The sequence below is a fragment of the Tachyglossus aculeatus genome, chromosome 5, assembly GCF_015852505.1.
Source record: "Tachyglossus aculeatus isolate mTacAcu1 chromosome 5, mTacAcu1.pri, whole genome shotgun sequence".
NCBI classification, from domain to species: domain Eukaryota; kingdom Metazoa; phylum Chordata; class Mammalia; order Monotremata; family Tachyglossidae; genus Tachyglossus; species Tachyglossus aculeatus.
In genome coordinates this window covers 71,315,689-71,331,560 of record NC_052070.1, presented here as the reverse complement: position 1 = coordinate 71,331,560, position 15,872 = coordinate 71,315,689, and the positions used below count along the sequence as shown (strand labels likewise).

Sequence of the window (15,872 nt, the reverse complement as noted above, 5' to 3'; positions counted from 1 at the left end):
GAAATTTCCTCCAATTTCCTGACAAGCAGTAACTCCAGAAGTGAGAAAAAGCTCATCTGTGGCTCTTGTGGGCAGCACCAATCAGAAGAAGCAGCTAGATTGAGTCTCTGGGCCTGTGAGGCTAGGCCTGAGGGGGTGAGGATGGTGGAGAGACCAAGGGAGGGGCCTGCCCAGATTCTTGAAAGCATTTCTCCAAAAGACCAGTGAGACTTGGAGAGTGTTGGGTTGGACCAGGACCCTGCTCTGACCAGAAATCTGTTTTCCCCCACCCACCCTCAACCTTGGCTTTAACTCCAAACCTAGCCTTAACAATAACCTTAAAATATAGCCTTGCTTCCAGCCTCTGGAATGACACCTTCTCACCCCTGCTCCCCTCCTCCCAAAGGCTCTACTGGAGTAATAATAATATGGTATTTGTTAAGTGCTTACTATGTGCCAAGCACCATACTAAGTGCTGGGGTGGATACAAGAAAATCAGGTTGGACGCAGTCCCTGTCCCACGTGAGGCTCACAGTCTCAATCCCCAGTTTACAAATGAGGTAATTGAGGCATCCTCTCTCAGGATCGCACCTGGAGAGTTCCCAATACTCTACCAGTTTCGACTGTGGGAGGGGGAGTCAAGTAGAGGCCTATCCATTCCATTCCTAGCATGGGCAGTGGCTAGCGAGTGGAAGGCAATCTGCTACAAAACTCAACTGTGCTTGGGCAACAGTGGCATGGGAAAGAGTCGAGGGTGGAGGCTCAAGTTTACTGCGTGGAAGGAGGCAATGGCAAACCACTTCTGTATTTTTACCAAGAAAACTCTATAGATACACCTACCAGCACGATTATAGATTGAGGTGGGGCGTTCCGGGAGAGACGTGTCCATGGAGTCGCTACGGGTCAGAGACGACTCAATGGCATAAGACAAGACAAGAATTGAGGCATAGAGAAATGAAGTGACTTCCCCTAGGTCATACAGCAGACCTGTAGCAAAGCCGGAATCAGAACCTTGTGAATCCCAGGCCCATGTTCTATCGACTACACCATGCTGCTTTGACCCTCCTCTGAGGGTCCCAGGGAGTCAGTCTCAGGAGCAACACAAGGACCCCTTTCCTGGGAGTCCTGGCTCCATGACTCTAGTTCCAGGTTTTCTGACCCTGGGGCTGACCCAGTTTCCTTTTTACCTGAATCCTCCTCTCCCAGATGTGCCCCACAGGGGCTAGGGATGGTGTGACAGAGGCAAGGGGCTGGGGCTTTTCCTCTTTCCCAAAGGAGTAGGGTTTGGTCATGAGAGAGGACTGTCCTCAATCAATCACTCAATAGTATTTATCGAACACTTACTGTTTGCAGTGCACTGGTCTAAGTGCTTGAGGCCTGTGTGCACAGAAGGTGATCCTGTAGAAAGGGAGGCAGTATGGCCTAGTGGAAAAAAAAATGATGGCATTTGATAAGCGCTTACTATGTGCAAAGCACTGTTCTAAGCGCTGGGGAGGATACAAGGTGATCAGGTTGTCCCACGTAGGGCTCAAAGTCTTAATCCCCATTTTACAGATGAGGTAACTGAAGCACAGAGAAGTTAAATGACTTCCCCAAAGTCACACAGCTGACAATTGGCAGAGCTGGGATTTGAACCCATGACCTCAGACTCCCAAGCCCATGCTCTTTCCACTGAGCCACGCTGCTTATCAGAAAGAACTGGGACTGAGGGTCAAGAGAATTGTATTTGGTCCTGGCTTTGCTACTGGCCTGCTGTATGAGCTTGGTTAAATTATGTAGTTGTAGTGGTTAGTAGTGGTGTTTATTGAGCACCCATTTGCTGTAATGCACTGCGCTAAGCAACTGGGAAATACAAAACAAAGAAGCGGTATGTTCCCTGCCCATAGGGAGCTTACATTCCCAAGGGGTAGACAGACCTAAAAATACTTGTGCTGAGGATGGGTATAAATAAATAAGTTCATAAGGGCTAGAGGTGGCTGTTGGGTTTGTCCGATTTAGGGTCTGGGAATTAATCAGGGAAGGCTTGTTGGAAGAGATGGGATTTAAGGGGGACTTTGAATGTGGGGAGAGTTGTGGTCTATCTAATTGGGGGAGGGAGGAGTTCCAAGATGAGGGGACAGTTTGAACTAGATTGATGGAAACAGGAAATTTGAGAGTGAGGTACAGGATTGTTGCTTTCACTGTGTCCACTTCACTGACCCTTTAGGAGGTCTCCACCAGAGCCCCTGGATTCTGAGGGCCCCAAAAGTGAATGCAGAGTGGTGACTAGTCTAGGATGACCCCCAAGTCCTAAACACTGACTCAGTCAAGCCCACCCATCTCACCTCTGCTCCTCTTAGGGTTGAGTTCTGGGGTGGGTCCCAATCACCAGTTTAGAAGTCTGAGCCCACCTTGCCCCACACCCCTGTCTGGTGAGCAATGAGAAGGAGCTCTATCTTGTAGCAGAATTAGGGACTGGGAGAGTAGGGGAAGCAGTTTTGCCTAATGGTAAGAGCATGGGCCTGGAGTCAGAGAACCTGAGTTCTAATCCTGGCTCCGCCACTTACCTGCTTTGTGACCCTGGGCGAGTCCTTAACTTGTCTGTGCCTCAGTTCCCTCATCTGCATGTCTACAGGAAGCAGCGTGGCTCAGTGGAAAGAGCGCGGGCTTGGGAGCCAGAGGTCATGGGTTCGAATCCCGCCTCCCCCACATGTCTGCTGTGTGACCTTGGGCAAGTCACTTCACTTCTCTGTGCCTCAGCTCCCTCATCTGTAAAATGGGGATTAAGACTGTGAGCCCAACATGGGACAACCTCATCTCCTTGTGTTCCCCCCAGTGCTTAGAACAGTGCTTTGCACATAGTAAACGCTTAACAAATACCAACATTATTATTATTATTATTACATGTTTTGTTTTGTTGCCTGTCGCCCCCTTCTAGACTGTGAGCCCATTGTTGGGTAGGGACCGTCTCTACATGTTGCCGACTTTTACTTCCCAAGTGCTTAGTACAGTGCTCTGCACACAGTAAGTGCTCAATAAATACAATTGAATGAATGAATCTGCAGATTGGGGACTCAATGCCTGTTCTCCCTCCTACTTAGACTGTGAGCCCCATGTGGGTCCCGATTATCATGCATCTACCCCAATGCTTAGTACAATGTATGGCATATAGTACGCACTTAATAAATACCTTAATTATTATTATTATTAGGGGAGGTCCCCAAATTACTTCAGTGGTATTTATTAAGTGCCTTCTGGGTGCAGAGTGCTGTACTAAGTGCTGGGGAGAATGCGCCTGCCTCTGGTCCCTAGAGACTGAGTCTAATGGAGGAGACAGCTTATTTACAGCTAGTGGCAATAGGAGGAAGAACAAGGATACAGCAGGTTGTATCCCCAAGTATGTAAAGGTAGAAAATAGCCAAATAAACAACTGACCATATACATATACAGAAATGCTGATGAATGTGGTATCTAAGGGCAGCTACCTGGTTGATATGATTCAGCATGCTGGAAATTCATCGGAGAAGATGACTTGGAGGAGAGGAGCCTCTTGAAGGAAAAGGCCAGGCTCTGAGGCCCAGGTCATGGTGGTCTCCACCCCTAAGAATGCTTTCCCTAGTGGATAGAGCTTGGGCCTGGGCGTCAGAAGGCCTTGGTTCTAATCCCAGCTCCACCGCCTGTCTGCTGAGTGACCGTGGACAAGTCGTTTAACTTCTCTGTGCCTCAGTTACCTCCTCTGTAAAATGGGGATTAAGACTGTGAACCCCATGTGGGATATGGACTGTGTCCAACCTGATTACTTTGTCTCTACCCTGAGCTTAGAACAGTGCCTGGCACATAGTAAGTGCTTAATAGACACCATAAAAAAAGCCCTGGCTAGGCTGAGGCTTCTGGAGAAGGGCAGGTGACTCAGGAGCTGATGCAGGAAACTTAGCATTGGAAGTTGTCATGGCAACAGGTTCCAGGCTGGACTCCTTTTCAGGCTGCAGTAAGAAGATTCCTCGATGGAGATGAATATTTCACGAGGCCTTAAGGGATCATTTCCCTGCCTGGCACCAGCCCCTGCCCCGCTGAGGCCCTGACTCATTGTTCTCTGAGAGGCAGGCCAGGGGAGAGAGAGCCATCCCAAACCCATTTGCCCACTGTTCCCTTACTGCTTCCCCAAGGAACAACGTTTTGGATTTAGGGGCAGGGGACTCCTACTTGTGTCAGGACTTTGTGCATGTGTGTGTGTGTGTGGCGGGGGGAGCGGGTGAGACTATTTTGGGGGTGGAAAGAGGAGTTTGAATGTGTGAGGGATTGTGTTGGGTACAGTAGTATAAGAATGTGGGTGTGAGAATCAACATGACTGAAAAAAAGATGACTCTTTGGACTGGAAATATGTAGGCTGAACTGCAATGTGACTGGAGGGTGGTGGACAGGGAGCCAACAGAGTATCTGTACATCAAACCTTTCAGCATCACGAAGAGGAAATTAGAAATTTGATGGTTTCAAAGCGGCAGCTTCGAAACCAACAAAAGGAAAATCATTTTCACACAGCAGGTGATAATCAGAAGGAATTTGTTACCACAGGAAGTTGATGCAGGCAGAAAATGCCAACAGCTCTCAAGAAGGGTCTGGGATGATTTGCTGATGAAAGGTTGTTAAAGGAGGAAGGCAGGGGTGTCAAAAGGAAAAGTTAAAGGTGATAGAAGGCTTGATCTGAGTTTAAATAGATAATAGAGCCAAGAAGAGATATTTAAGGGGCAATTTATGGCTGTTGAAGATACCTCCCTAATCATGAGGCAGGAGGTCCAGGAGGGCAACCAAAATACGATTCAGTCATTCATTCAATCGCATTTATTGAGCGCATACTGTATGCCAAGCACTGTACCCCTTCACTATCTGGGAAAGAGTCTTAACCTAAAAGAACCATTGGTCTGAACCTCTATCGGCATCACTTAGGTACTTAAGTGTGTGTATTTAAGTATATGTGTGTATGTGGAGGGAGGGGGAGTATGTTGGTATGCATGTGAGCGTGTATGTATGTATAGGAATGATCACAGAACACCCATCTAGACTCCAGGTCAAACTACCCCAAAGAAATCTCAGTGGCCAGGCACCATGGCTCAAGCCCCCAGAAGTCTCCTGGCCTCTTAGGGCCCCACAACTAAGCGTAGCCTCTCCCTATGCCCCACAGACATGATGACCTGAAGGAAATGTTGGATAGCAATAAGGATTCCCTGAAGCTGGAGGCCATGAAGCGAATCGTGGCGGTAAGGGGCCCTGGACCAGGGCTGGGAAGGAGGGTCAGATGGAGGGAGGGAGAAAGGGAGTGAGAAAGTGAAGGAGGGACTCTTGGGCGGGCTAGTCTGAAGCAGCCCCTCCAGGCCCCTCTGTAACTTTTCTGGTGGAGGGCATTGATCCTCTGCCCTCCGCACTTTGTCCAGATGATTGCCCGAGGCAAGAACGCCTCAGATCTCTTTCCCGCCGTGGTCAAGAATGTGGCCTGCAAAAACATTGAGGTGAGCAGCTCCCCTCACCTGGTCCATGGGAGGGCCAGAGAGCAGGTTGGACATGTTGGGGGGCTGGGAGAAGAGCTAGCATGATTTGGGGGGTCACTGGTCATCTGGCCAAAGCACTCACCTGCCCTCAGCTCAAGTGGAGAGGTTGTGTCCTGGCAGGTCAAGAAGCTGGTGTATGTTTACCTGGTGCGCTACGCAGAGGAGCAACAGGACTTGGCTCTGCTGTCCATCTCCACCTTCCAGCGTGGCCTGAAGGTCAGAGGGCACAGCCGGAAGGCTCCCTGCAGGGTGGGGGGTGGGAAGGAACCAAAGAATGGGTCCCTCTGACCTGGGAGAATTAGAGGGTTGGGGAGAGAGTGATCCCAGGAAAGACTGGGTGGGACTCCTCTCTTGCTCCCAGGTCCCCCAGACCTCTCAGCTCACAGCTCCAGTTCCTCTAGGACATGCTGAATGAGCTCACAAAACTGATCTAGGAACCTCAGCAGGTGCCAGGGCTCTCCGCGTGGGGGAGGAGAGTTGGGGGAGAGAGAAAGAAAGAAAAGAAAGGAGAGAAAGAAAAAAAAGAAAGGAGAGAAAGAAAGACATCAGAGAAAAACAGGGAGAGGCCCAAAACGGACGTCATGTAGTTCCAGCTGGACATAGGAAAGAGCAGGGGAGGCCAGGCCCATTGGGGAGCAGACAGAATGGCAAAGAGCCTCAAGAGGCAGTGTGGCCTAGTAGAAGGAGCACAGCCCTGGGAGAAGGAAAGCCTGGCTTCTAATACCGGCTCAACCCACTGCTTGCTGGGCGACACTGGACAAGTCAGCAGCATGGCCTAGTGGACAGAGCACGACCCTGGCTGTCAGAAGGACCTGGGTCCTAATCCTGGCTCTGTCATTTGTCTGCTGTGTGACCTTGGGCAAGTCACTTCACTTCTCTGTGCCTCAATTACCTCAGCTGTAAAATGGGGATTAACACTGTGAGCCCCACTTAAGACATGGATTATGTCCAACCTGATTAGCTTGTATCTACTGCAATGCTTAATACAGTGCCTGGCACATAGTAAGTACTTAACAAATACCATTAAAAAGTCACTTAACTTCTTTTTGCTTCAGTTTCCTCAACTGTAAAATGGGGATTCAATACCTGTTCTCCCTCCTAAAAAAGTGAGCCTAAAAAAGTGATAGGACAAGGACTCTGTCCAGCTGATTGATTTTTATTTACCCTAGCAGTTAGGAGAGTGTTTGACACAAAGTAAGTACTTAACAAATGTAAAATAATAATAAAAATAATAGGTCATTTGGCCTCCCATCAGAATTATCCCTAAGCCTCCTTAACAGACAACAGACAGCTGTTGATCCAGAATCTAGACTCTGCTTGAATGGGGGTTAGAGTGAGTGGGGACCAGACCTTGGGCCAGAGGTGCCCAAGGCACAGAGGTGGCAGTCATAGGGTGGCCAGCCGGGTCGGCAACCTCAGAACCCCTTCCTTCCCCGCTCCCTACAGGATCCCAACCAACTGATCCGTGCTAGCGCCTTGCGTGTCTTGTCCAGTATCCGTGTACCCATCATCGTGCCCATCATGATGCTGGCAATCAAGGAGGCGGCCTCGGACATGTCCCCCTACGTTCGCAAGACGGCAGCCCATGCCATCCCCAAACTCTACAGGTAACCCCATCGGGGTCCCCCTTTCTCCTGCCTCAGTCTCCCACTTCCTTTCCTTTTCTGCCTGCCCCCAGCCTGCCTCCCTGCCGAATGGGCCATGAACTCGGGAAGAAATCAGAATGGGGAAGGAGTGTAAGGCATGCAGGGGTTTGGGAGTACAGGGCTGTAACAGTGCAGTGGAGAGGTGGAGAAGGAGAACCAATGTGGTCTAGGAGCAGGGTAGGCCAGGACTAACAGGAGGAGGAGCACCAGTAGACATGAAGAGTAAGTGGCAGAAGCATTGGAGCCACTAATCCTCAAGCGGAACTGTCATTCAGTCACTGAGTATGCCTAGGGATAAGGAGCAGAGAGGGGTCAGAGCAGCCACTGGAGAGGTCAGGAGGGAGGAGCATTGAGAACACAGCCCAGCCAGAAGGGGAGCAGGCTTAGGGGGAGAGAGCAAAGGGAAGCGACTTCCTTCGGCTGGAGAGGCCCAGGCTAAGATGCTGTAGCACAGGATGGAGCATGGGGAGGGTGGGAAGAGGCAAAGGAGAAGCCCCAACAGCAACATCGAGAGGAACTGCAGGCCAAGAACCAAGACAGGAGAAGACTGGGGCCAGGAATATGGGGCATAGCTGGGAGCAGCTAGGAATTGTGGGAGAGCTGGACCAAAGAAGGGCAGAACCAATATATGATAATCCAGAGGCCAGGGAGAATACAGGGCTGAGGGAGAATGGGGAAGCTGTGAATGGCTGGGGAAAAAAGGGGGAGATCCCAGGGAGAAATGAGGCATCAGAAATCCGGTGAATGTTTCATGGGTCTCAGTTAATACAACAAAAAGGAGCATAGAAGGGGACATAAACCCATGGTTCACAGAGCTACATGCATGCTGGGGGAGCTGGAGAGACCAGAGTTCCAGAACTGGGGGTTATCCCGAGAAAGCTTCAGGGAGGAGGGGACGTGTTTGGTATTTTTGCAGGAGAAGAGGGCAAAGCTGGGGGCAAGGAGAGGAACCCACGGACCCCTATGTACCGCACTTGGGATTTGGCGTAGGGGTGGTTGTCGGGGGAAGGTTGGTTCTCAAGTTGGAGAGGCAGGGAAAAGTTGGGGTGAGGAAGTCTGCCCCCAACCTCCCTGACTTTACTGCAGTTTGGACTCGGACCAGAAGGACCAGCTGATTGAGGTCATTGAGAAGCTCCTGGCAGACAAAACCACGGTGAGTCAGGGAGTTCCACTCCCCATCCTCAGTCCAGGGAGACCAGAGGGCCTTTGGCAAGTGCAAGGGGAAGAGGGCTCAGGCTCCCGAGGAGGTGGAGAAATGGGGTGGTGGTGGCAGTCACACAGGTAGGTCTCCCCATGGCTGCCCCAGGTTCTCATCGTGCAGGGTCTCCAACCTGCCATCTGGCTGGGCCCAGGATAACAACAATAATAACTGTGGTATCTGTTAAGCGCTTATTTTGTGCCAAGCACTGTATTAAGCACAGGGGGAGATAAAAGATAATCTGGTCCACGTGGAGCTCACAGTGAGAGTAGGAGGGTGAGCAGGTATTAAATTCCCATTTTACAATTGAGGAAATGGGTCCAAAGAAGTTATGTGACTTGCCCAAGATCATGCAGCAGACTAGTATGAACACCCTTGTCTTCCCATCTCTCCCTTCCCCTTCCATTCCCTGCCTTTCTCAACCATCTGCTCTCTCTGTCTTGTCTCCTCTCCCCCATTATCTTTCTCTACCTCTGCCTTTCTCCATCTGGCTTGGGCTCGGTCTCCGACTCCCTCCCTGCACCCTGTGGTCCCTCCACCTCCATTCCCCTACTAGCTGGTGGCGGGCAGCGTGGTGATGGCATTTGAGGAGGTCTGCCCCGAACGTATCGACCTGATCCACAAGAACTACCGCAAACTCTGCAACCTTCTGGTGGATGTGGAGGAGTGGGGTCAGGTGGTCATCATCAACATGCTCACCCGCTACGCCCGCACCCAATTCCTCAGCCCCAACCAGAACGTGAGCGCCGGGCTGTGGGTGGACAGAGTGGGCAGGGGGTTGGGGGGATGGTGGTTTCCCTGAGTGGGGCCAGGAGCCGGGATCAAGGACAGAAGGACGGCTACGTAAGGGCTGCCCCCGCTCCCCACCCCTCCTCCCTTCTCCTTCTGCTCTGGCTAGGAGTCCCTGCTGGAGGAGAACCCAGAGAAGGCCTTCTACGGCTCCGACGACGAAGAACCCAAGGAGGCTGAGGCCGAGGCGGTGGCCCTGGCCCGGAGGAAGCCTTATGCCATGGACCCCGACCACCGGCTTCTCTTGCGTAACACCAAACCCCTGCTCCAGAGCCGCAATGCTGCCGTAGTCATGGCCGTGGCCCAGCTCTACTTCCATCTGGCCCCCAAGGCCGAGGTCGGAGTCATCGCCAAGGCCCTGGTGCGCCTGCTCAGGAGCCACAGGTGGGTCTGGGGCGGGGCAGGCAGTTGGGTAGGTGTGAATTCAGTGCCCAGCCCGGTGCTCAAACTCTGGGAGAGAGCAAGGAATTTGTTTATTGTTATATTGTACTTTCCCAGGGGTTTATTACAGTGCTCTGTGCACAGTAAGTGCTCAATAAATACATTTTTATGGTATTTGTTAAGTTCTTACTATGTGCCAGGGGAAGATAGAAGATATTCAGGTTGGACGCAGCCCCTGTCCCATATGGGTCTCCTAATCTTAATCCCCATTTTATAGGTGAGGTAACTGAGGCACAGAGAAGTTAAGTGATTTGCCTAAGGTCATACAGCGGACAAGTGGCAGAACTGGGATTAGAACCCAGGTCCTTCTGACGCCCAGGCCCATGCTCTATCCACTAGGCCACACTGATATTAAAACTTGTTGCCAACTTGTACTTCCCAAGCGCTTAATACAGTGCTCTGCACACAGTAAGTGCTCAATAAATGTGATTGATTGATTGAAAAGGGAGAGTGTTCCAGGACAGAGGCATTCCCCCCCGGCCTCTCTCTTCCTCACCCTCCTTTACTTCCTCCCTCCCACCCCTATACTCCCCTCTCTAACCACCCTTTCTGCTCTTCAACTCTGCTCCACAACCAACTTCTCCAGCCTTTTGCCATCTCTAACTCACTGGCCGCCCTTCCCCTTCCCTCACACGCCCCCTTTTCTCTCTTCTCCCAGTGAAGTGCAGTACGTGGTGCTGCAGAATGTGGCCACGATGTCCATCAAGCGTCGGGTGAGTGAGCCAAGTGCCCTGGATGCCTGGTAGGTTGGGTGGGGAACAGCAGCAAACTGTGGCCTGAGGCAACCAACCCCTTCCTGAGATCATAGGAGCCCCAGCAAGCCGCTCTTGAATGTGCCACGTGGTGGCTGGCCCTTGTGGAAATTTCCTCTGCTTTTCGTTGATAATAATAATAATAATAATAATAATAATAATGGTACTTAAGTGCTTACTGTGTGCCAAGCACTGTTCTAAGTGGAGTCCAACCCTAATGGAGCCAAAGTTACATCTTCCTTTCCTAGGCTCTTGGCTGCTGTTTAGCGGTTAAACACAGCCTACTCCCCTCCCCAGAAGAAGCTGCAATAAAGCAGGGCTTTTCCCACCTCCTAGGAGCATCCCAGATCATTGGAACGAAAGTCCCAGAGAGGCTGCAGGGCCAGAGAAATCCCAAGCCAAGAGTACAAGCAAATCTAAACCTCCCGGCGGGCAGCTGCAGGATGCTGAGGGCTCGGTGAGGTTGGCCATGTCTCCAGACAGGACTCTTTAAGCTTCTAGCTTTTCAGCCCGGGGCCTAGGAACACAGAGAGCTAGACCTGCCTGTGACATGACCAACTTGGGGGTGTTGAGGGTCCCCAGAATCCAGGACTGCCCCTTCCCCACTGCAGCTTGCCCCCAGGGACTCAAGGATAGACCCAAGGGAGGCTAATGCTGCCTTTTTCTGGGACAGGGCATGTTTGAGCCCTACCTGAAGAGTTTCTACATCAGATCCACGGACCCCACACAGATCAAGATCTTGAAGGTGAGTGACGCTCACTCGGGCACTTGCCCAGTAATAACAATAATAATAGCTGTGGTATCTGTTAGGCGCTTACTCTGTGCCAAGCCCTGCTGTACTAAACATTGGGGGTAGATACAAGATCATTAGTTCGGACACAGTCCCTGAGCTCCCAGGAGTTCACACTCTGTCTCAACAAGCACTTCATTCTGAGTGTCTGATGGTAAATCCCAAGCAACAGCAAGAGATAGGACAGGCCTGGGGACATGGGTATTGAGGGTTTTCCCCTCCACCCCCGCACCATCACCTTCAGTGATAGCAGCCTATTCTGGTTCGTTGTGGGCAGGCAATGGATCTGTTTATTGTTGTACTTTCCCGAGTGATTAGTACAGTGTGCTGCACAAGGTAAGCTCTCAGTATATACAGGTGAAGGAGTGAATGAAAGAAAAATTTCCAAGCCCTTCAACTCTCTTGCTCCCTCCAGGTCTCATGGAGCAAAGTGGGGGGGGGGAGGGAGGGGTCTCTCCAGAGCCCTGAGGGGAAGGGAGTCCTGAGGGGTTGAGACAAAGAAGGGGAGGGTGCCCTGCCTGAGTCTCTAACTGGTCAGCAAGGGGTGTCCTCGGGCTCGGGCTGCTGAGGCAGGGACCCTGCCCTCCTCCCCTTCTCCGCTGGCCCTTTGTCAGTCTTGGGCCCTCTCAGTGAAAGGGGCTCAGCAGCCCCTCTCCTTAATAATAATAATAATAATGGCATTTATTAAGCACTAACTATGTGCAAAGCACTGTTCTAAGCGCTGAGGAGGTTACAAGGTGATCATGTTGTCCCACGGGGGGCTCACAGTCTTACTCCCCATTTTACAGATGAGGTAACTGAGGCACAGAGAAGTTAAGTGACTTGCCCAAAGTCACACAGCTGACAATTGGCAGAGTCACCTCTGCTGTGGAGCTTCTCTTTTGGGGGGGGGGGGTGCCCCCGGCCACAGAGCCCCACAAAACAGACATGGTGGGTGGGCGTGGGGGGGGAGAGAGCCCTCCCCACCCCGGAGGCTTTGGCCACCTGCCTCCTCCCCAGCCCTCACTCCCCACTCCCTGCTCCTGGGCCTTTCCCTCCTTGCAGCTGGAGGTGCTGACCAACTTGGCCAACGAGACCAACATCTCCACCATCCTGCGGGAGTTCCAGGTATGGGGCAGCTTCGGGGCAGAGGGACTCTTCAGTAGGGGCAGGAGGGAGGCATCTCTGGGAAGGGAGAAAGGAGGAAGAGCTGGGGTTGGGGTTAGGGCGGACTGGGCTCAGACCCAAGTCCCAGGCTTGGGCACAAAGAGGGAATGAGCTGGAATAAGCAGACCTGACATCAGGCTCACAGAGAGGAATGGGCTGGCTGGGTTGGGGGTGAAGGAGGCGTTCTTAGCAGCCCTGAGCCATACAGCTCTCAGGTTGGCCCATTTAAAGGCCCGTGGCATTCAGTGGGGCCCAGGTTTCAGTGAGTCACCCCTCCCGATGCAGGCTTGGGTCTCCACTGCAGCCTCCACCATTTGATTGTAAGCTCCTCCAGGGCAGAGAGCATGTGTTTTGCTTCACATGTCCACGACTAAGCATTTAGTACAGTGGTCCACGCTCAGAAGGTGCTCAGAAAATGCCATTGATTGAATCCTTGCGTTCAGGAAAGTAGCCACATTTCTTCCTCTAGCTGATCCACGTCTCTCCCGCTGAGGGGAACCAGGTAGGTGGTGTGCAGAGAATACACAAAAGGCTGTCTAGAGCCTTCTCACCAACTCAGCAGGCTCCAAACCCAGCTTGCCCTTGGCGAGTAAACAGGAAGCCCTTCCCTGTGCCTCTCGCCAGGCTGAGGGCATCCACGGCTTCCCTGCCCTCCCTTCCTGCCCCCCTAGACCTACATTCGCAGCATGGACAAGGACTTCGTGGCGGCCACGATACAAGCCATCGGCCGCTGTGCCACCAACATCGGCAAAGTGCGGGACACCTGCCTCAATGGGCTGGTGCAGCTGCTGTCCAACCGGGATGGTGAGAGAGAGGGCGGCCCAGGGTCGGAGGGGAAGGGAGGAGAGGAGAGAAGAGGGTAATAATAATAATAATAATAATGGCATTTATTAAGCGCTTACTATGTGCAAAGCACTGTTCTAAGCGCTGGGGAGGTTACAAGGCGATCAGGTTGTCCCACGGGGGGCTCACAGCCTTCATCCCCATTTGACAGATGAGGGAACTGAGGCACAGAGAAGTGAAGTGACTTGCCTAAAGTCACACAGCTGGCAATTGGCGGAGCTGGGATTTGAACCCATGACCTCTTACTCCAAAGCCCAGGATTTTTCCACTGAGCCACGCGGGAAACCCGAGGGACTGGGGGAAGCAGCGTGCCTTAGTGGATAAAGCATGGGACTGGGAGTCAGAAGGACATGGGTTCTAATTCTGGCTCTGCCACGCATCTGCAGTGTGACCTTGGAGGGGTCACTTCCCTTCTCTGGGCCTCAGCTACCTCATCCGTAAAATGGGGATGAAGAGTGTAGGAATTAAGACTGTGTCCAACCCAGTTAGCTTGTATCCACCGTTGTGCTTAGAACAGCTCTTGGCACATAGGAAGTGCTTGATAAGTACCACAATTATTAATTAGTATTATTAGGTAGCGGCCAGCTTCCCGCCAAGGAAGCCACATGGCGGATGAGGCCCCACCTGTCAGTGAATCCACTGCCCATCCTAAGGCAGCCCCTGGGGGGAAGTGGGTGGGGGGCGAGGGGTACAGCTGGATTCTTGGTCTCTCCCATTAGACTTAATTCTTTCAGGACAGGGATCTCAATCAATCAATCAATCGTATTTATTGAGCGCTTACTGTGTGCAGAGCACTGTACTAAGCGCTTGGGAAGTACAAGTTGGCAACATATAGAGACAGTCCCTACCCAGCAGTGGGCTCACAGTCTAAAAGGGGGAAATCTCATAATAATTTATCTCATGATTTATCTCTACTGTATGTCCCCAAGTACTCAAAACACCACCTGCATGCAATAAGCATCCAGAGAAGCAGGGTTGCCTAGTGGATACAGCACAGGCCTGGGCGTCAGAAGAACCTGGGTTCTAATCCTGGCTCCACCACTTGTCTGCTGCGTGACCTTGGGCAAGTCACTTCACTTCCCTGGGCCTTAGTTACCTCATCTGTAAAATGGGGATTAAGACTGTGAGCCCCATGCGGGACCTGGACCGTGTCCAACCTGATTCGCTTGTATCTACCCCAGTGCTCAGTACAGTGCCTGGAACATTGTAGGCACCTAACAAATACCATAAAAAAGTACAACACTCTGAAAGCAGTAGACATCCAGTGTAGTGCTCCCAGCTCAAAGTAGGTGCTCAATAAATACCACTGATTGGATTGATTGGGGCCCAACCAGATCCAGGTCTCTGCTCAGAGTGGTCCAGGCCCCCAGGGTGGGCAGCCACTGATGGAAATACATAATAGACCAGACTAATGCTTGCCAGCAGGCTGCGTTTAATTGAGGGTGGGTGGCTGGCTCCTCCTGGGCATGAAGAAAGGAGTTGCACTGCTCTCAGGGTGACAGGGCCCCCCTGAAAGTCCTCGCTCTGCTATGGGGCATCTCTTCTTCCCCCCACCCCCAGAGCTGGTGGTGGCTGAGTCGGTGGTGGTGATCAAAAAGTTGCTGCAGATGCAGCCATCCCAGCACAGTGAAATCATCAAGCACATGGCCAAGCTGACAGACAACATTCAGGTGAGAGGCCTGGGACAGGGAGCACTTGAGACCCTCCCTCTCCTGATGGCCCAAACTGGGGGGGGAATCGCGTTCACAGCCCCTTCCCCCCACTCTGAGGCGGGTAGAAGGGATGGGGACCAGCGGCAGGGAACTGGGCAGAAAGAGAATGGGGTGGAGAGAGTTTGGATGGCACAGAGTGGGAGGGAAGGGAGGATTGACACCGAGGGGAATCTGGCTGGTTGGGGGGCACTCTCTCTGCGCCAGTGCCGGAGGCCCCGGGTGGCAAGGGGTGGGGGGTCAGCTGAGCTCCCTGGGTTCTGGAACCCTATAAAAGAGAGTCCAACTGAGCAGGAGGGAAATGGATGTGGCCCACAACTGTGGGAAAGAGAGGGAGGAGAGAACTCTTGTTCCCCGGCCCTTCTGGTCCATAGGTGCCCATGGCCCGAGCCAGCATCCTGTGGCTGATTGGTGAGTACTGTGAGCATGTGCCCAAGATTGCACCCGATGTCCTGCGCACGATGGCCAAGTCCTTCACCGGCGAGGAGGATATCGTCAAGCTGCAGGTTATCAACCTGGCTGCCAAGCTGTACCTGACCAACTCCAAGCAGGTACTGATGGTTGGGGGGGCGCCAAGAGAGGGGGTGCCTGGGGCACATCCCCCGATCCCGGGGTGGGGGGTCACCTCTCTGTGTCCCCAGGCCTTCAACCCTCCCCTACTCCTAGCCTCTGAAGGCACACACCTGCCTCACTCACCTGCCCAGACAGGGATGCACACCCTATACAAGAGGCAGCATGGCTTGTTGGGCTGCTTTGTGCAAATTACTGGGCTGTCATGCACCTCTGTTTCCTCACCTGTTAAATGGGAATGCCTGCCCTCTCTCCCTTTCAGACTGTGAAGCCCATGTGGTAATAGGGATTGGGTCTGATCTGATTATCTTGCCTTACCCCAGGACTTCATATAAGTGCTTAATAAATGTCATTATTATTATTGTCATTATTATTACATGTGGGACAAGGATTGTCTAAATGTATTGTACTTAGCAGTATTTGGCACATTGTAAGCACTTAAATCCCATAACTATAAGCCAAAAGAAGAAACTGAGGCAACAACCCA

The 15,872-nt window shown here is 52.1% G+C and overlaps 1 protein-coding gene and 1 non-coding gene across 3 annotated transcripts in view; both read left to right on the top strand.

The window, feature by feature from the left end:
- Positions 1-15,872, top strand: part of AP3B2 (adaptor related protein complex 3 subunit beta 2) — a 54,465-nt gene that overhangs the window by 14,678 nt on the left and 23,915 nt on the right. For both annotated transcript variants that reach the window (XM_038747193.1, XM_038747192.1), the window contains exons 2-14: positions 5,138-5,213; positions 5,388-5,462; positions 5,622-5,717; positions 6,948-7,108; positions 8,234-8,300; positions 8,902-9,084; positions 9,244-9,518; positions 10,234-10,288; positions 11,001-11,072; positions 12,162-12,224; positions 12,935-13,067; positions 14,667-14,776; positions 15,190-15,366. In XM_038747193.1, coding sequence (XP_038603121.1) covers positions 5,138-5,213; positions 5,388-5,462; positions 5,622-5,717; positions 6,948-7,108; positions 8,234-8,300; positions 8,902-9,084; positions 9,244-9,518; positions 10,234-10,288; positions 11,001-11,072; positions 12,162-12,224; positions 12,935-13,067; positions 14,667-14,776; positions 15,190-15,366 — 1,543 coding nt within the window. The remainder of the gene's footprint in view (positions 1-5,137; positions 5,214-5,387; positions 5,463-5,621; positions 5,718-6,947; positions 7,109-8,233; positions 8,301-8,901; positions 9,085-9,243; positions 9,519-10,233; positions 10,289-11,000; positions 11,073-12,161; positions 12,225-12,934; positions 13,068-14,666; positions 14,777-15,189; positions 15,367-15,872) is intronic.
- LOC119929061 lies at positions 553-690 on the top strand. Its single transcript, XR_005451205.1, has one exon. It is a non-coding gene; the product is annotated as a small nucleolar RNA SNORA7 (small nucleolar RNA).